The sequence below is a fragment of the Ambystoma mexicanum genome, chromosome 7p (genome assembly GCF_040938575.1).
Source record: "Ambystoma mexicanum isolate Mex_15411 chromosome 7p, UKY_AmexF1_1, whole genome shotgun sequence".
NCBI lineage: Eukaryota > Metazoa > Chordata > Amphibia > Caudata > Ambystomatidae > Ambystoma > Ambystoma mexicanum.
The window spans coordinates 67,598,033-67,617,434 of NC_090939.1; the positions used below are offsets into that span (position 1 = coordinate 67,598,033).

The window sequence follows — 19,402 nt, forward strand, 5'->3', positions numbered from 1 at the left end:
CATCCTGGAGTGGAGTCTCCACTCTAAGAGTAACTGGAACTGCTGATCCTCGACGTCCAGCTGGAAGAAGAAGACTTGCTGTGGCATTTGCTTCGACCGATCCGAAGGCTGACGAAATCGTCGAAGACTGACCCGAGAGAGGACCTGGTAAGGCGCCCTCTTCCCGTGCTCCGAGGGACCATCGAGCACCGCTCCATCTTCGCCGAAGCGCCCTGGAAGACAGACCCTCGAAAGGCTGTCGACCCGAGACGGGACCGCCGAGGAGATCGAAGTGAAGCACCCGGACATCGACGCCGTCGAGGTCCATTGCCGTCGACCAGGGTTTGCAGGTTTGTGTAACCGCTGGAGGCCCGTCGAAGTTGTGTTGCCCAGCCGTGGGAACCACTTGACGCCTGCCGCCGACGACCGGAGCCGTCCGCTCCTTTGCCTAAGAACATTCAATCGAAGGACTCTCTCGACCGCATCGTCGACCGCTAATCCTGCCGGAGAAAGTCGAGGACGACCAACGCGCCGAGGAGAAACCTGCCGGTGGGTTTCCCGCCACCCGAAGACCCCAAAGACTCGAACGACTCGACGCCCTTGCTGGGCCTCCGTCTCCACAATCTTTGCGGTCCAGAACTATTGTCACCAAGGTGCCACGCACGCCTCTGCCTTGCAGGACGCCGACGCTCCGACGCCGACGAGCACCGCTCGGACGAAGCTGCCGCCTCATCGACACCGTTCTACCTCGTTTGTCGACGGACGTTCGACGCCCCGTGCCTCCCGCTTGAAAGGGAAGGCATTCAAGAAGGGCCGTCGATTCCCCATCGCCGAACAGCGAGTTCCTCGACGTTTGTCGACGCCTCTTCAAGGAACTCGACTCCACCAGGTACATTGGGGGGTGAAAACATTATAGGAGGGAATAAGACTTGCAGAGCAATATATGGACTGGGCGTGCGCTACATCTTTGTTTTACAGGTTGCCCAGGTGGGGGGATCTCCACGCAGAACTGTGCCTAGTGGTAGGGGCCAGTATTCTGCCTATTGCTCAACCATCTTATTTTCTCTCCTCTCTCTATTGCTGGTTTCACTCTATTGGTCTGTGTGCCATTGTTACAGTATTGTTGATGCACTTTACTAGGATCTAATACAAAGGGTGGTACCACTTTAGGGTTGTATATATTTGCCATTGTTGATTTTTCCGGAGTACAAAGTGAGTTATTATGATAAGTGTACATAACCTTGAATATTGATTATATAAAGACTGTGTTCTAACCAATACAGAGTGTGGATATTCCTTTGTGGGGGCTTGGGGACTACACTGTACTTAAGAACCAGCCTGCATCACCTCCTGAGAAGCTAGGCCTTGATTGGTCGACCATTGCTACCGTAATAGAGAATCTTGGCTGGGGTCTTCTGTGCCTCTCCTCTACCATATAGGGAGCAGAAGTACAGACACCCCCCACCAGTCGTTGAGGCCCCTCTCTCACACCACCCTATTCCTCGTCCCATGCCGCAGGAATTCTCTACATATGCTATCCAGCTTGACAAAGAATCTTCTGGGTATCAAGTATGGGATATTTGCGAAGCAGTGCAATAGTCTGGGTAGTACTACCATATTAAGCATTGCCCCCTGTCCCATCATTGCTAGAGGGAGTTTTGCTCAAAACTTCATACTATTCTCTATTTTCTTAACTGTTTTCTCCGTATTGTGCTTATGTTCTGCTTCCACCGTATGATATATATCTACCCCGAGATATCTGAATGTGTCAACCTCCCATGGTATCTGTAGGGTCGGCAACTGCTTTGGCGGGATCCCTCTATACCTGCCCAGTGGGAATATACTGGACATTCCTGGGTTCACAGCTATGCCAGAGAGTTCTGCAAATCGCTCCATCACTTCTAATATGTACTGTAGGTTCTCTTCTGGATAGCGTAAGTACAATAACATGTCATCCGCATACAAGGAAATTAGCTGCGGTTCCCCTCCGACGATTATTCCTATTGCGTCGTACTGCTGTTTTTAGGTATATTGCCAGGGGCTCTAAGGCCAAAATGTACAGCATGGGGGACCATGCGCATCCCTGCCTAGTACCTCTGCTGAGTTGCCATCTTTCTGATATTTTAGCTCCTGTCTTCACTCTAGCTAACGGCGCACTGTATAATAGCTTAACCCGTTTCAGATATCCCGGTCCCATACCATAATTGGCCAGGGCCGCAATGAGCCAGGGCCATTTGACCGAGTCAAATGCCTTTATCGCATCTAACGATACTATCGCCATCTCACTTGTGTCTCCGCTAGTATATTCAATGACTCGATGTAGACGCCTGAGATTGTTTGTGATATTTCTATTAGGAACATAGCCAGGCTGATCGGGATGTATTAACTTAGTGATGACCCTCCTCAGTCTGTTCGCCAAGACCGCTGTTAATATTTTGCTATCCTGGTTTAACATCGACAAGGGCCTGTAAGAACCGCAGTCCCTGTCAAGCTTATTAGGTTTGGGAAGCGGTACAATCACTGCTTCTCGTAAGGATTCTGGTAGTTTCCCTACTTCGTATGCGTCATTAAGCATCTCTAAAAGCGGGGGAAGTACCTCATTTTTATACGTTTTATAGAATTCGCTTGGGAGTCCATCAGTTCCCGGGGTTTTACAAGTGGGCAGCTGCCTTACTACCTCTTCCAGTTCCTCTAGGGTAATCAGGGCATTCAACTCCTCTCTCTCTTCCTCACTAATCAGCGGCAGTCCAATATCTTCTAACATGTCTCCTATCTCTTTACTATTGCTTCCTTCCTCATCCACATACAGGAGTCTATAATAATCTACAAATTCCTGGTTAACCCCTGCTTGTGTATCTACTATGCTCCCATCTCCCTTCACTATCGTCCTAATTGTGGGCTTAGGGGTCTCATTTTTATATAGCCATGCCAAGTCTCTCCCCGGTTTATCCCCTCCCGCATGTTGTCTCTCTATGTATTTTTTGTGGTTGAGCTTGCATAATCTTTTCCAGTATCCCGCGCATCTCTGTTGAAGGTCTAGTACCATTTCAGTGTCTTCCTTGGTATTACTACCCCTCCCCAACACTCTTTCTAACTCCTTTTCCGCTTCCTGCAATTCGATCAAGATCCCATTCTTCAATCCTTTGGACTTAGCTATAGCAATCCCCCTCACCACAACCTTAAAGGCTTCCCAGAGTGTGCCCGCTGTCTCTACGCTGCCGGTGTTTATCTCAAAATAACTTATTATTTCCTCTTGCATGTCCTCTCTGAATACATTGTCTTTCAGTGCTTCCGCTCGCAGGCGCCATGTGGGTATTCTCGCTCTTAGAGGTCGGTATTGCCACACTAACATCTGCGGCGAGTGGTCAGAGAGGACCCTTGCTTTACACTCTGCCTGCACTATTTCAGTCATTAGTTCATGCGTACCAAACACATAGTCTAGCCTAGTATGTAGATCCTGAGGGGCCGCATAATGTGAGTACTGCCTACCCTGCGGATGGCTTGCTCTCCATGCGTCATCCAACCCAAAATCTGCTAGTAACGACTGCAATGTCTTTGCAGCTGGAGAGGGTCTATCTATCTTGGTGTCCGATCAGTCTTTTTTCGGGTTCAATACACAATTGAAGTCTCCTCCCCAAATCACTGCCCCCCCCAACACTCTCACTGAGTTTACCGTATAGGGTTCTGAAGTATGCCGCCGTGTCCTGATTCGGGGCATACGTGTTAACAATACATATCTCTCTGTTCTCTACCAGCCCTTTCATTACCACCATCCTACCGTCTGACTCTGCTGCAGATTGCAATAGCTGGAACCGGACATGCGGAGCCAGCCATATGATTACCCCTCTAGCTGAGTATGTTGCTCCTACAACAGTCCCTCTCCACTTCTTTCGTATCACTTCCAGCTTTTCCTGCGTTAAATGAGTCTCTTGTAACAAGACTATGCCAATTTTCTGCCTGCGCAGGTACATCATAACCTTATTTCTTTTCAGATATCTATTGAGCCCCCTGACATTCCAAGTGACTATCTTAAGGTCTCCCATGGCTTATGTCATTTTTTCAGGGTGTAGGCTCGCACCCCAACTGTGTCCCAAACTTGCCCTCCCCCAACACTCCCCAACTACAAACACCTCAACAATCCCCCTCCCTCCCCACCACCCCACAACTGTTGCCCAGCTCCATTCCTGGATCTCAAGCACCCCGCATCTAGCCCCTTTCCAGCCAGCGCCGTACTTACTGCTCAGCAGGTAGATACCACCCTACTGGTGATTCAACTATTACTACTTGGGGGTAAGCCTTCTCCCACTAACAGCTCCAGTTTAATATATCCACCAAAGCGCCTACTGCGCTGCCCATCCTGCTTTTCACGGGTTATAGTCTAGTCCATCGTGTCCAAATGTCATTTATTTATTTAACATTTCCTGACCCTGTTTTGTTCCCCAGTTCTGTTGCCTTTTTACTGACTCCCTCCTCCCTTCGATCACCGCACATAACATTACAGTCACTTATCGTGTTCTTCTTGATCTCGCTCTTCATCTCGTTCCGGACAGCCATTTGCGTCCAGCCATGTTGCAACTTCCTCCGGGTAAAAAAATAACGCTTTGCCCTTATGGAAAATTTTAAGCTTTGCAGGATACAGGAGCATGTATTTATATCCTGCTGCGCGCAGTCTTCTCTTAATCGCCACGTAGCTATACCGCTGTCTTTGCACTTGCATGGTGTAATCGGGATATGCAGTGATGGTTGCAGATCCTCTTTTTATCGTTCCTCCTTTCCGGAAAAATTCCAAAATCTTCTCTCGGTCTTTACAGTTCAGGATGTTTGCTATAATTGCTCTAGGAGGGGCCCCGGGTTGCGTTCTTCTCATTAGCGCCCTGTGTGCGCGCTCGATTGCAAACCCTTGAGAGAGCTCACCAGCCCCTATCTCCTGCAATATCATGTTCTCCACGTAGTTTGTGGGGTCTGGCCCTTCCTCCCCTTCCGGGAGCCCGACCACTCGCACGTTATTGCGCCTCGCCCGTCCTTCCGCTTCCTCTGTCCGATTCTCCAGATTAGCCACCTGTTGCTTCAATATGTGGACTTCTTTGGCGTTATTTGCGCTAGTGTCCGTGTTGATCTTCACCGCTCTTTCCAGGCCACTCGTCCGCTCCGTCAGGGTCCTCACATCCTGTCTCAACAAGTTGACCTCAATTGCTACTGCGTCTATTTTATTCTCCAATGCCGTTCTCATGTCCGCCATCATTGCCCCCCCCCCATGCGGTTCTTAGCTCTGTTATGGCCGCTAGAACTGCGCTATCCTCTCGAGATGCATCTACCTCTGTCAATGTGGTTGCTTTGCCCTGTGCAGGGGTGCAGGGAGATTGTTGCGCCTTCGCGAAAATGTCCATCGTGGGCTGCTTACTTTTAGCTCTTCCGCCCCTCACAGCCATTTCACCACTTTGTTCGTGCCCTAGGGCCTGTCCCTTCTGAGGCTGACTGCTAGAACTTATCACGTGCTCCTTTCCGGTGTTACAAGTTCCAATGCTTCCCAATTATTAATGCCTCAAACTGTGTCCCGGCAGGTTGTCTATTTCAGCATTCTCCTTTTTCCAAGGCATCAGTATGCGCTGTATATCATGCTTTCCCCTGCCTCTCGGCCCGTCTGTTGCACCAGTATTATGTTACTTGCTGCTTGTCATCCTATTCCTCCTGGTGGCCCAGGCGTCTATTAGAGTTCGATGAGCTATCAGCTCTTCACTATGCACGGCCTCTCAGGGGGAGAAGGGGGGGCCCATGACCCACTCTGTCTTCCCTTCTGGGAGTTCCTTCCCTTGCCACTCTCTGGGGGGGGGCTAGACATAGTCTATCACACGCGTTTCCTGCCCTGCTCTTTGCTTACCAGCTTATTCTGAACCTTTGTGTGAGTGCAGGCAGCCTCGATCAGTGCGATGCCTCAACCTTTAGCTTCATCCGTTTACAGTCCATGACTTTCCGTGTAGTGCACGAGGCTCCCCTGATCGTATATCCTGACCAGCTCTCCCCTCCACACAGCGCGATCCACTGTGCTGTACTGTTCTGCACGTGGGCCCTCTCCGAATCAAACGTTATCCACTTTGTTTTGGTCTTGTTTTTTTTTCTTCTTGTTTTGTTTTTTTATTTCAACTTTTTCCCCGTCCCAGCTTGCTCGCGCTGCGGCGGCTGCACGTCCTACGGTGCCCTCCCCTCTGCCAGCATTCCTCTCACGGTCCGCGAGCCGCGAGTCTCAACCCACCGTTGTATCAGCGGGTTGATTCCCAGTCGGCTCTTCACAACCAGCGCACATCTGCGCCGCTGCCACAGTTCGTGGGGTCCTCTGGCTTTTTTCCAAGCACGCAGGAGGCAGGACTGCAGGTCTTCATACGCGCCCGGCTGCCCTCAGCTTTGCGCTGTGCTGATCACGTCGCATGATCTTTGGCGGTATGTTCTCCTAGCTAGACGCCTCACATTCTGCCTTCTTTTCGTGTGTTGGCCAGGGCGGAGATATTGTGCTCACATGCCGAACGTCTTTGCCGGCTGCTGTTCTGTCGGGCTCTTTTCAGCATCTCATTCCGCCTTCGCTCTCGGCATCCTCGCGGGTTGCTTTATCTTCATTGCGCCGCCATCTTGTTTCAGCGTTGCTGTTCACAGTCTGTGCAACAATGTTTCATATTCTACACTCGCCTGGGTCAATTTCCTTGCGGGTACTTGCAAGTTGTGCCAGACATATTCACACGTCCATGGTGCTATTTTAAAGTCGTTATCTGCCGCCAGGCAGCCTTCGCTTTTCAGGATCAATCTATGGATCACGGAGCTCAGTAGAGATGCAGCCTACTCCATGGCCGCCAAGCCACGTCCCCAAACTCCCGTGTTGATTGAAACTACGGATACAAGGCCGTAGGGGAGCCGCCAAAACAGGTCAAAGTGGTTTTACAGGAGGTCTAGCAAAATCCCTGTACAATCGAAAGTCTTTGATCGACAAACTGTTAAGAAAGCAAGGGAAGTGAATCCTGCATCAAGAAGAGAAAATCTTTCAAAAGTAAAGGGGGAGCGAATCCTGCTAAAGGATATATGAAGTGGCAAGAGTGAACCCGAAGAAGGGATGCCGATAAAGAGGGGCAAAATCCCAAGAAACAGTATGTTGACAAACGTGAGCCCGGCCGAGGGATGTCCACGGGAACTGTTTAAAAAGACATTAAAACATTAAGATTTGTGAAGGAGAGAGAAGCCATAGTCAACCCGCTGGAGGGAGGCTGGAATTCGAGAGGGGTCTGCGACCGCAGGAGGGGGACGCAAGGGGGAGAAATTAACCCCCTAAAATAGCAAAAGGAACTGAACTTTTATTTTTGTTATTGCTGAGACATCAGGCCCTCGAAGGCAAGAGAAAGTAAAGAGACTTGGCCCTTGAAAACCTGATAGCTGAAACAGAACTGTTGACTTGTGCTGGGGAGGCTCGAGTGTGTGCTGCGCTCAGGAGACCCACCTTATCCCATGCTCAAAACGTGGGGAAGGGAGACCCCTGGCAATCACATCCTGACATATTATTTTGTGAACACTTCTTTTGAAAACCCTATCCCACACTCTTTCTATATTTAGCTGTAGGGATTTGGCAATCGTTTTTTTTTTTTAGCATAGGCCATTTATTTTGACAGGAGGCCACAACATTTGATGGTCGACGCTTGCTCCCATCTTAGATTTAGGTTTAGATTAGGTGTTTTTCCAACCTGCATAAAGTTTAATAAACATCCTTGAACTGTGATCACTTGTGTCTGTCTTTATTGTTGCCACCATGAGTTCTTTATAGCACCAAAAGAAATTCTCACATTGTAGAAAGCAATTTGTGACTTTTCTGTTAGAAAACAATTTGAGTAGTGTGCAGGGGTGCATATTTTGGGATACTTGTAAAAATGGTGCCTTTTAAAACACTGTTTCTAGTTGTGACCGAGGATGACTGAGAATGGCAAAGTTTATTTATTTATTTATTTATTTTGACATTTGTAAAGCGCAACAAACCCGGGGGCAACTGGGCGCTGGAAACAGCATAAGAAAGGTACAGAGACGAAAAATAAAACCGTGGTGAACTGTAACACATAAATATTCTACAGAAACAGAGGAGCGAGGTAACTTCATAAGGTTAGGGCTCTTGTCTGAAGAGCCATGTTTTGAGGGCTTTGCAGAAGGTCCAGATGGAAGATTCCGATCTAGGGGAGGGCGGAAGATCGTTCCAGTTGTAGCGGGGTGATCTTCCAACGCACCTTATGGGGAGACAGGTGTAGGCGGCACACAATATACAACTTAACCCCACTCTCCTGGGTTCGATATCACCCTGGCGTACTTCGATAGGAAGATGTACCTATCGAAGGAACATCACTTGCCGGCGAACATCCTTAGGTGAGGAGCCTCCCCTGAGGCTTTGAGACACCTTCATTACTTTGGTGGTCTTCCTGCGCTTTACGCGCTCGGTCCCCTCTCCCCTGCCCCATCCTCCTCCTGCTTCCCTTTCACCCGCCTCCCACTCCACCCCTGGCCACCCCCGAGCCTCTGATTGGGCCCAGCCCATCCACTGCGAACAGGATACACTCTGGTGCATCCGCTGGGTCAGGCACTTGCCAGCGAACATCCTGAGGTGAGGAGTTTCCCCTGAGGCTTACAACCCCTTCATTACTTTGGTAGTCTTCCTGCTCTTTCCGCGCTCTGTCCCCTCTCCCCTGCCCCATCCTCCTCCCGCTTCCTGCTTCCCTTTCACCCGCCTCCCGCTCTACAACCCCCCCACCGAGCCTCTGATTGGGCCCAGCCATCCACTGCGAACAGGAAACACTCCATTGCATCCACTGGGTCAGGCACTTGCAGGCGATCATCCTGAGCTGACCCCTTCTTCCCTTCTCCCCTCTGTGTTTCCTTGTGCTCGTTTCCCTCCCCACCGGCTTCCCGCCCGCCCACCACCCTTATTGGCCGGCCCTTTCTTTCATTACTGACCCCCCCAGGGCAGACCCTGCCCGGCAGGCCCCATGGCTAAGGGCCCCTAAGCAAAGGGTGACTCCCATAGTGGCGGCTCCTGGTTGTGTCTGCAGGTGTCCGCAGGGGAAGCCAGTTGCCAGCCATCTACCAGGGTTGACCCGCACGCTACCCTGCTTACCCCTGTCCACTTAGCAGACTCTCAAACATAGGTGTGTTTTTCTCTTGTTTTTCAAATTGCATTGTGAAACTATTTAAAATTGCATTGTGAAACCTAGGCCCCTTTCCCCTCTATTCAGGACTCTCAAACTTAGGTGTGTGTTTCTCCTGTTTTTAAAATTGCATTGTGAAACTATTTAAAATTGCATTGTGAAACCTAGGCCCTTTTCCCCTCTATTCAGGACTCTCAAACTTAGGTGTGTTTTTCTCCTGTTTTTAAAATTGCATTGTGAAAGTATTTAAAATTGCATTGTGAAACCTAGGCCCTTTTCCCCTTTATTCAGGACTTTCAAACGTAGGTGTGTTTTTCTCCTGTTTTTTAAAATTGCATTGTGATAGTCTATTAACCCCAAGTGTCTGTTTTATTGTCCAATTGCTCAACTTGTCTCGCCTCTCTGTCTCGTCTGCTTGCACCCTGCCCTGTGTCTTTTCCTAGTGTTATCCCCTTCCCTCTCCCTTCCTCTTCTCTCCTCTCCCTACCTACTCTATGGTGCTCTCTGTCTCTCCTATTTTCTCTAACTGCTTCTCTATCGACTATCCTGCTCTCCTCACTAAATCTGGTAGGAAGAAGTTTAAAAAGGACATCCTGGTCACCAACCCAGGCCTCCCTATTGCTGACACCTATACCAGTGCCTCCTCCATGCAAACTTTCACTGACATCCTCTTTGTCGTTCCCTCACCAGACCTATGGACCCTACATATGGTCTCTGTGACCTCTCCCTTCTCTTCCTCTCCCATTAATGGTGGCACCTGGTGGGAGGCCCTCCTGGCCTCCTTCCACTCCTCCAAGGTCATCATTAATGTTTATGTGAATGGTACCGTCTTGGTCCAAGGCCCTCAGGCCAACCTTCTCCTCTTCGATAGACGCTTCCTGCGCCTCATCAATTTCCTTTCTTCTCCTGCTGTCCCCTATCCCCCCTCCACGGCTTCCTCCTACTTGGCTACCTTGCCCTCTCCTCCTTCCCTTTCTGCCCCCCCCACGGGCTTCTACGCCTCTGCAGGGCGTACCTCTGATTTGTACCCCTCCCCGGAAGTCTTTCAAGGACGGCAACCTTCTCCATATTAGCACACATAACTCTCGCCCAGCTGTCAAACACTCCTCCGACATCTGCTGCCTTCTGAAGGAACTTGACCTCGATGTCCTCGGTCTCACCGAGACATGGTTCACGGCCAGCTCTGTCACAAGCTTTGACACTCTCCTCCCTGACAGCTACAAGATCCTCTCTGCGCCCAGGTCCAACCGTTCCGGAGAGGGTGTAGCCCTGATCTTCCCCGAGTGGATTCCTGCCTCTGTCATTCCTACGCAGGCCTACTGCTCTTTCGAATGCCTCGTCTGAAGGCTCTCTCTCTCCTAGCCATTCCCTTACTGTAGCTACTATCTATCGGCCACCTGGTCAGATCTCCTCCTTTCTCTCTGAGTGGGCGGACCTCTCCGCTTCCCTCCTGGTCTCGACCACTCAACTCCTCCTTCTTGGAGACTTCAACATCCACCTGGATGCTTCCTGTCCTTCCTCTGGACTCTTTCGCAACCTTTGCGACTCTCTCTCACTATATATTCTCCCCACTGGCCTGACTCACTCTGCAGGGCACACTCTGGATGTTCTGATCTCCTCAGACCTTCCCCTCTCTGTCCCTCTCACCACTCCTCTCTCCTGGAGTGATCATGTTCTCCTTCCCTCACAGCTCACCCTCTCTACTCCTCAGGCCAGGCCAACTCCATCACTGCCACCCACCTTCTCAGTCATCCGACCCATGAAGCGCGTGTCAGTTGAGGCTTTCGCTGCCATTTTCTCACCCTACCCCCCCTCTCTCTGGCTGACTGACACCCTGACACAGCTCTTTCCATGCTCGACTCTGCTATATCTGATACTCTCAATGTTCTTGCCCCTGGCATGAGGATCCATCTGAAGCCCAAAGCCAAGTGCAACTCCTGGTATGACTCAGACCTCATCACCCTTAAACACAAGTGCAGGGTGGCTCAGAGGAAATGGCGTGCTTCATGTACATCCTCTGACAAACTGGCCTGCCACCTGCTTCAAAGCAATACCGGCTCTCTGTCCTCACCAAGAAGAGAGCTCACATCCAAGCTTGCGTCTCTGCGGCATCTAACAACTCGACAGAACTCTAAAATCTGCAAGGAACTGGTCAATCCTGCCACAGTCTCTACCTCGCCTGTCCCTTTCCAGGCCTTCTGCACGGCACTGGCTTCTCATTTCATCTCTAAAACTCAGGACATCCTGTCCTCTCTATCCTCCTCTCCCCTTCCTCCCTCTACTCCCTGCTCTTCCTCTGGTCTTTCTTTGGCCACCTCTCTTCCCACCTTCTCTGCCTTTCCCCGGTTCTCCCCAGACAAGGTTTCTAGACAAGTCTGATCTATGAAAGTCTCGTTAAAACAGGTTCATCCCTGTTCCTCCAAAACCATCAAGGACCACATTGACTCCCTGTCTCCGGCCCTGGCCGACTTCTGCAACCACTCCTTCGCCACTGGAGTCTTCCCTTCCCCCCCTGAAGCACTCCCTTGTGCACTCTCTTCTTAAGAAACCCTCTGGCGACCCGTCCTCCCTGGCTAACTATCGCCCAATCTCCATCACTCCTTTACTGGGCAAACTCTTGGAAAAGCTGGCCATCTCCCAGCTCAATCTTCACACTGAATCTGTTGGTTGTCTCCATGATCATCAGTCTGGCTTCAGAGCTGCCAGAAGCACGGAAGGGCTCTCCTGAACATCCGTGAACACCTGCTCTCCAACCTTGATTCCAACCCCCCGTGTTCTCATCTTACTTGATCTCTCTTCTGCCTCTGACACGGTCAACCATGCCATCCTGCTCAACCGTCCATTTCTATTTGAACTCTATAAAGAACTGTTCACTTCTTAGTAATACGTAGACATCCCTTCGGAGCCCTGGTCTGACAACGTCTGTATTCTTTTTTCATGATAAAATTGTCAAACTGAGAAGCGTACGATTTGTGATTGATAAGCAATGGGGTTCCCCAGCAGCCCTTGCCTTCTTCCTAACCTCCCATATCGTTTCTCTCTGGATACAACTATTTAGTTAGTTAGGCAAGTGAACAGTGACAGACCCTCCATATCTCTGTGAACCCTATTATTCCAATAACAAATAAATACACGGCCAATCTACTTGCATCCCTGTTTAACGCATATATTTAATAAATACATTTGGCTAGGAGAGAATGCTATGTTTGTAAAACTTTCATCATTCTTCCAAAAATCAAACTATGGTGGGCACATGAAAGTGAGTAACTATCAGCATTTTATGAATTTCCCACACCTGGCTAGGATGATCAGAACAGCTGTCACCATTCCACTGCAAAATCCTATGGAGCAAAATGACACATTTGACACATTTCAATAAGGGTTTTTGCCTGGACATGGAACCGTATATAAGCAACATATGTGACAATAATTCCCATGCTTCTTACCTGATGCCAGGTGGCTCTTCCTCTCACAGCCCCTACAAAAAAAACATCCTGTCCTTTTCAGAGTCCTTAAACCCTTTTGGTTTTTACCTCATAGCATGTCTCCCTATGCCAAGAGCTGATTCACTTTGCAGTGTTTCTATTGGAAATGTTTTACTCCATGTAGGAAGGCTCGAGCACCTGCATTTCAGTTGGTTTGTCTGTGCGCCATAAGCTGGGGACTGTCTGAGGATCTGTGGTGTGTGTTTCAGTAGCTGGGGCTAGATGTTCAGAAGTACAGTATCTGCAGCTCAACCCCTACACCAGACAGAGGTGGTGGAAGGTCTCACGAGCAGCAAACCCCTCGTTTGGCGACTCCTCCCATTTTCTCTCCAGTTCCCGGGGAGCTCCACCCATTCATTGCCTGCACATAGGCCTGTGTTCTTCTGGATGTAAGCGATGAGAAAGGTGTTGTAGAAGTAATTCTTTCCTCCCCATCTTTTCATTTAGATGAGTCTGTTAATCAGCAACAAGATATGGAAGAAGAAAATACACCTCCGTCATCAGAAATTCCCGGTTGTTCTCTTCAGCAGCAAGAGGAGGAAGAAGAGGACACTGGACAGCCAATGGAAATGAACAGTAGTTCTCCTAAGCAGCAGCAGAAGGAAGAAGAGAACGGTGAAAGCGTTGCTTTGCTAGCTGATGGTTCTGACTCGCAAGTTTCAGAGAACACTGCTAATCGGAACCATTTGTCGCTGCCAGCCGAAGAGCGGAGAATCTTTCTTGAAACAGGTGGGGACTAAAGTGCTTTCTTTCTTTTTATGAATGTTACCTTTTATTTATCTACATTTTTTTGGTGTTTATATAGCTCTAATGTGTTTCAGTTTGGCTACTTCAGAGTGCTCGGATGCAGACATGCTTACACCTTTGGTTAACCAATATACTTTAACATGTGCCTAATAAAATTACATGGGTAGCTGCTTGAAGTCCTGGTTAAGTTGCACCCCAATGTGTTTCTTGATTGACCATCCAACAACTGGGGAGGCGGCAGGATAACTACAAGGGTACATAGAGATGAACGGTTTGCTGCAATTTGTTGTCACTTAGTATTCCAATACAATGCAAAGGTGGTTTGATGACTGCAATTCTTTGATCTCGTCGTCATCACACTGAACGCTGTGGGTCAAGCGCAGTTAAGTCTGTTCTCAAAGGGTACATGAACTGCAGGATGTAACTTAACATTTTTTGAATCAAGTTATTTGTGTATATCCAACCTGCCTCACTGTTTTGTCCTCCTCGGGAAAGCACAGAGACTACTGTAAAATCTTTCTGAATCCAGGAAGAAGAAGCAACTTGCCCCCAAAAACTAGCCCTCCTGCGCCTGCTGGAAAAATAAGCCAAGAAACCTTGTCCTCACAGAGCATCGCATAAGGGGAATACAAGAGAAGACTCATGGCCAGTGAGCTCTGCCCAGTCGCTCCTATAATACCACCTCAAGCAACAAGATGAGAGGATTATAATGCCAGAGGATGTCAACCAAAAACATCTATTCTTCTGGAACTCTACCGTATTGGACACTTGCTGATCAGCAAAATGTCGGAAAATGGGCTAATGAAGATCCCCTTCGAAACAGTGACACCACCACTGGTGAAACAGTGTACCCAAAATCTATTGCAAATTCATTCCCCGTTGTGAACAAATGGATCTCACATACTTTACAACTAATGTGGGTGAGGCTAACCCATGTAAAGATTCAACCACAGACTAAAGGTGGAGGAGTAAGGGCAATCTTGAGGGGTCCAGGCATGAAGCGCAACAACCCAAAAGCAATTGATGCCATCTCGGAGCAGGCTATTGCTGTTGCCATGGCCTGCATTCTCTTCAAAATCAATGGGAACAAGCAGACCAGCCTCCACATAAGAGGGAGCTTCACTTGACCGCACCGCATCAGCCTCCTCCACCACGTCGGAACCCGACTCCACCAGCGGACCCGGATACACACACGGACACAGGTACAGAGACAGCCACGAGAACCAACGAAGATGAGGACTTTGTCCCGGCAGGCGATGAATCACCGCACCTGGACGACACTCATATAGACTCTCCACCAGACGAGGTGGGATCATTCCACTCGATGATCTCCAGGGCCTCTGAGTTGTTCCAGCTGGTGCCTGAGGAAACCAGGATGGAGGGCTTCCTATATCAGCGACAGGAGTCCAAGAGGAAGACGATCATGGCTGTACCCTTTTTGGACGACATTTGGGAGGATGTCCTAGCCCTCATTAAAAACCCATGCACAGCTCCAACCAGACAAGACAGGTTGGAGAAGAAATACAGGGTGCCGGACTCAGCATTCAAGTGCTTGAGGTCACAACCGTCGCCAGACTCGGTAGTGTCAGCCGCCGCAAGAAAACGTTCGGCCAACCTGACCTCTGCATGATCAGTTCCCCCAGACAATGAGGGGAAGAAGATAGACTCCATGGGGAAGAGAGTCTTCTACATGGCGCCATCCACAATCAAAAGCGGCTAATCCTCTGGCTATCTTGTCCCGATACGACTGTGAGCTTTAGTACAAGATGAACCCTATCTTGGAATTCCTCCTCGATGACAAGAAAATGGAGGCTGTCGCCCTCTTCCAGGAAGGGGTGGTGGCGTTGGACCATCCCATTACGGTTCCAGTTGACATCGCTGACACAGGTTTCCGACAGATGGGAAACAGAGTTTGCCTTCGTCGGCAGGGATGGTTGAAGGCCACTAACTTTCGCCAGCACATTCATGCAAAGCTGCTGGACATGCCTTTCGATGGCATAAATCTGTTTGGGAAGGCAGTCGACGAATCCCTTCAAGCCATAAGGATGACCACAGAGACGGCACATTTCCTTGGCACTCTGCAGTTGCATCCCTCGTCTTTTCGCTCCTCCAGGGAAAAATAGAGCAGATCATCCAAGGGATACTCTGTCGTACAGGCAACCTCCCAGATCCTCCTTGCAGGAAGCCTACTGGGGTTTCCCCCAAGCCTACGGTAGCGGAGGTCAGCATCAACGTTGCCCACAGGGCAGGGTGCCGGCGCCCAAGGAAGCCTGATACAGCCAAGATGTCGGGCCCCCACTCGTGCACCTCGTGGGAGACCGGCTGACGAGGTTCGTCAGCGAGTGGAAGAAGATCACCACCGACAGATTGGTGTTGGACGCTTTCGCCCAGAGGCACACCTTGGGGTTCCAACGCAGGTGCCCTCGTATTCCACCAGTTCCCTGGCAAAAGCAGCACATCCATCAGCTCCTGAAACAAGGGCGAGCCATGTTACGGAAAAGGGGGATAGAGCTTGTTCTCCAACGGCTCTGAGGCTCGGGAGTCTATTCCAGGTCAGAAAAAAGACAGGGGGGTTGGAGACCCATCCTGGGCCTATGCCATCTAAACAAGTACTTTAAATCCCCAAAATTCAGGATGGTCACGTTGCAACACATGCTCGGCCAACTGGAGGAAGGGGATTTATTGACGTTGTTGGACCTAGAAGATGCGTACTTCCATGTCCCCATCCAGAGGAAACATTGGAAATTCCTATGGGCAACACTACCGCTTCAAGGCCCTGCCTTTCGGCTTAAAGTTGGCCCCAAGAGTGTTCACAAAATGCCTGGCCCCGGTAGAGGCCCACCTGCATCTGCAGGGTGTACACGTACATCTGTACCTGGACAACTGGCTGATACGAGCCTGCTCCCGGGAACTGGCTGATGAGCACACGAAGGAGACCGTCCGGCTACTGATGTAGCTGGGGTCCTCTGTGAACTATCCGCAGTCCTGCTTAACGCCATCGCAAAACGTGCTGTTCCTCAGAGCCAGACTCAACACAGTGGCTTGCCTGGCATCCCATTCGGAGGAGAGGCTAGCGGCCATTCCAGGGAAGTTACAGCGGCTGTCATCGGCAAAGATGGCTATGGTTCCGGCCATCAAATCTTTGCTGGCCATGATGTCATCCTACATCTACCAGATGCGACCCCTCCAGGAATTCTTGGATTCAGGTTGGATACAAGTGTCCGGGAATTTTGCGGACAAGATCCCACTCAACCAGGAATTCCGGCGGGCGATAGAGTGGTGAGGGGTACGCTTCCACATTGCCCAAGGGATGGGATTTTAGACCCAGCCATACCAGGAGACGGTCACCACGGACGCCTCTCTGGAAGGTTGGGGAACTCACACCTGACGTTAAGACACCAGAGGTCTGTGGCTTCCAGAGGGGAAGGATCTGCACATCAATATCCTGGAGTTATTCGCAGTGTTCTGGGCCCACAAGTCTTTCCTACCATCTCTGTAAGGCAAGGTGGTGAGGATCTACAACACCACCACCATGTCCTACATCAGAAAGCAAGGGGGCACTCGACCCCCAGGGCTCTCCAAGGAAGCTCAGGACTTGTGGCATTGGGCTATCGGACAGGGGATGTTCCTCGTAACTTTCCACTTCGCAGGCATCAAGAAGACCACCGTGACTCCCTCAGCAGGGAACTGTGCTCCTGCCACGAGTGGGAACTTTGGCAGGATCAGGTGGACCGTCTGTTCATCAAATGGGGCAGACCTCTGATCGATCTTTTTGCCACAGCAGCAAACTCAAAATGCCAGATGTTTGCCAGCAGATTCCACCAACTGAGTAGCATGGGGGACACGTTCTTCCTGTGGCAAGGTCCGTTTCTGTATGCTTTTCCTCAGTTTCCTCTCCTGCTACGTGTGATCAACATCCTCAAACAGTGTTAATGCAAGATAATACTCATCGCCGTGACGTGGCAGAGGCAGATTTGGTATCCGGACCTACTCAGCCTGTCAGTGTCGCCTCCAGTCAGGTTGCCGGTACTTCCGGATCTGCTCACCAGCGAGAGAGGCGCAATCCTTCATCACGACTCAGGATCTCTGAACCTGAAAGCCTGGCTTCTGCAGCCTTAGAGTTTGAACGTTATGAGCTGCCAGCGGACTGCAGGGAAGTCCTCACCAAAGCCAGGACGTCATCAACTCTAAAATGCTATGGCCATAAGTGGAAGTGTTTTTGCTACATGGTGCAAGTCACAGAAGATTACCCCTCTGAGGGTCACGGCCCCACAGATTCTTGCATACTTGCTTTCCTTGGCAAAGACTGGGCTGGCTCATGCATCCGTCAAGGTACACCTGGCGGCCATCTCACGCTACACCAACCAGATCCTTGGGAAGATCCTCGCTGTGGTCCCACAGACTCGTCAAGGAGCTTCTCAATGGGCTTTTTACAATCTTTCCCGTTGGTAAAGGCGCCTGCGACAGCATGGGAACTCGACGTGGTCCTGACAAAAAAATGTTATGAACCGTCATTAGTCTTTCCCACCATTCCTCCTCAGTGGTATGGTCAATTTGTAATAGTGATTTTCTCAGAAATATATTTCTTACTATTTTAAGTTCTGGGCAGGAGAGAGCTAAATGCCTCGTAGATTCGATTAGTTCCGGGCTCTTACAGAATTGACATTGGGCAGCCTGCTCCATTATCTGCTTTCTCAGATATTGTACTTCCCGCGATGGTAATATGTTCAGTCTACATCGCATCAAGAGATCTCAATAGATGGGCGAAGGAAATCTCTTCATGTACGCTGGGAGATAATTTACTGCTTTTTTTTCCCAGATAATTTTCAGGCAATATCTATTCTCTGCCTTTGACGTGTCAGTTTCGAGCCAGTCTCTTTCCTTTAGGCGTCTTTTAGCTTTGTCTGGGTTGCCTTTTAAGGTTTCTATTTTGATGTCGTTGTAAACTAGTGTATCTATACATTTTTGTTTCCATGCTCCTAAGATTTTTTCTCCTTTGGCATTTTGTGTAGTTTTTAAAATTTCAAAGGGAGCTGCTGGTCTCTCAATGATACATTTACGGTATAGAGAGAGTGATTTCCGGAGGGCTATAGAGGCCATAGATTGGAGCCTCAGTTCATGTCTAATTGTGGCAAGTTGCAAGCAAGTCAGAAGTCTAAGTATCTTCCGCCAGAAGTGTGCTTCTAATTTTCCCCAAGTTTCCCATGTCAAGTTTAGCCGAGACTCCGCCCGGTATGTCAGTTGTTTGAAAAAGGTAATGATTGGAGTCAGAGAGTATGTTCCATATCTTCGACACAGTGCTTTGCCTTGGACAGATAGTTTTACAAGTCTTTCCTTTAAGAAGTCATATTGGGCTTGCTCATTGGTGTTTTTATTTATGGTCACGCCTAAGTATGTTATAGTATCCACCACTTTTAGGGCTTGACTTTCAAATGACCACGTATAGGGGATTTTTTTCTTGGCACCTTGTGCTGTATTCATTATTAGAATCCTTGATTTCTCTGTTTATTTTCATTTTGTTTTTATCCAGGTAGTTCTTAAACTCCACCAATCTTCTTTGCAATCCAATTGCTGTTTGGTCGATAAAAACCACATCATCCGCATATAGGACCCAGGCCAGGTCTTCATTTTCTAGTTTTGGTGGAAAAGTCAGAACAATTTCTTGCGATGTTTGCATGTCCGCCATATATAAGATGAACAGAAATGGGGCCAGGGCACACCCTTGTTTGATGCCTTTGGAAGTATTGATCTTGTCTGTTGTTTCTCCTCCTTTGGACAGAATTATTTGGATTGTCGTGTCCGTATAAAGTTCTTGTATTGCTTCCAATAGATCTTCCGGGCAATTCCAATTTCTTTATTTTGTCCATAAGAGGTCTCTGCAGACAGTGTCAAAGGCCTGTTCCAGGTCTATAAACCCTAAGTAAAGGGTCCCTTTTGTGTCTGTGACTCTTGATTTTAATAGATTTATCAGAAACAGGTTCAAGGAGGTTCCAACTCCCTTCATAAAGGCCGTTTGATGATTATCAAGGA

General features: G+C 49.3%; 1 protein-coding gene across 3 annotated transcripts in view; it reads left to right on the forward strand.

Moving 5' to 3' along the window:
* The window catches only part of LOC138525696 (uncharacterized), a 588,775-nt gene that overhangs the window by 528,579 nt on the left and 40,794 nt on the right, over positions 1–19,402 (forward strand). For all 3 annotated transcript variants that reach the window (XM_069635788.1, XM_069635790.1, XM_069635789.1), the window contains one exon: positions 13,073–13,354. In XM_069635788.1, the coding sequence (XP_069491889.1) occupies positions 13,073–13,354 (282 nt within the window). The remainder of the gene's footprint in view (positions 1–13,072; positions 13,355–19,402) is intronic.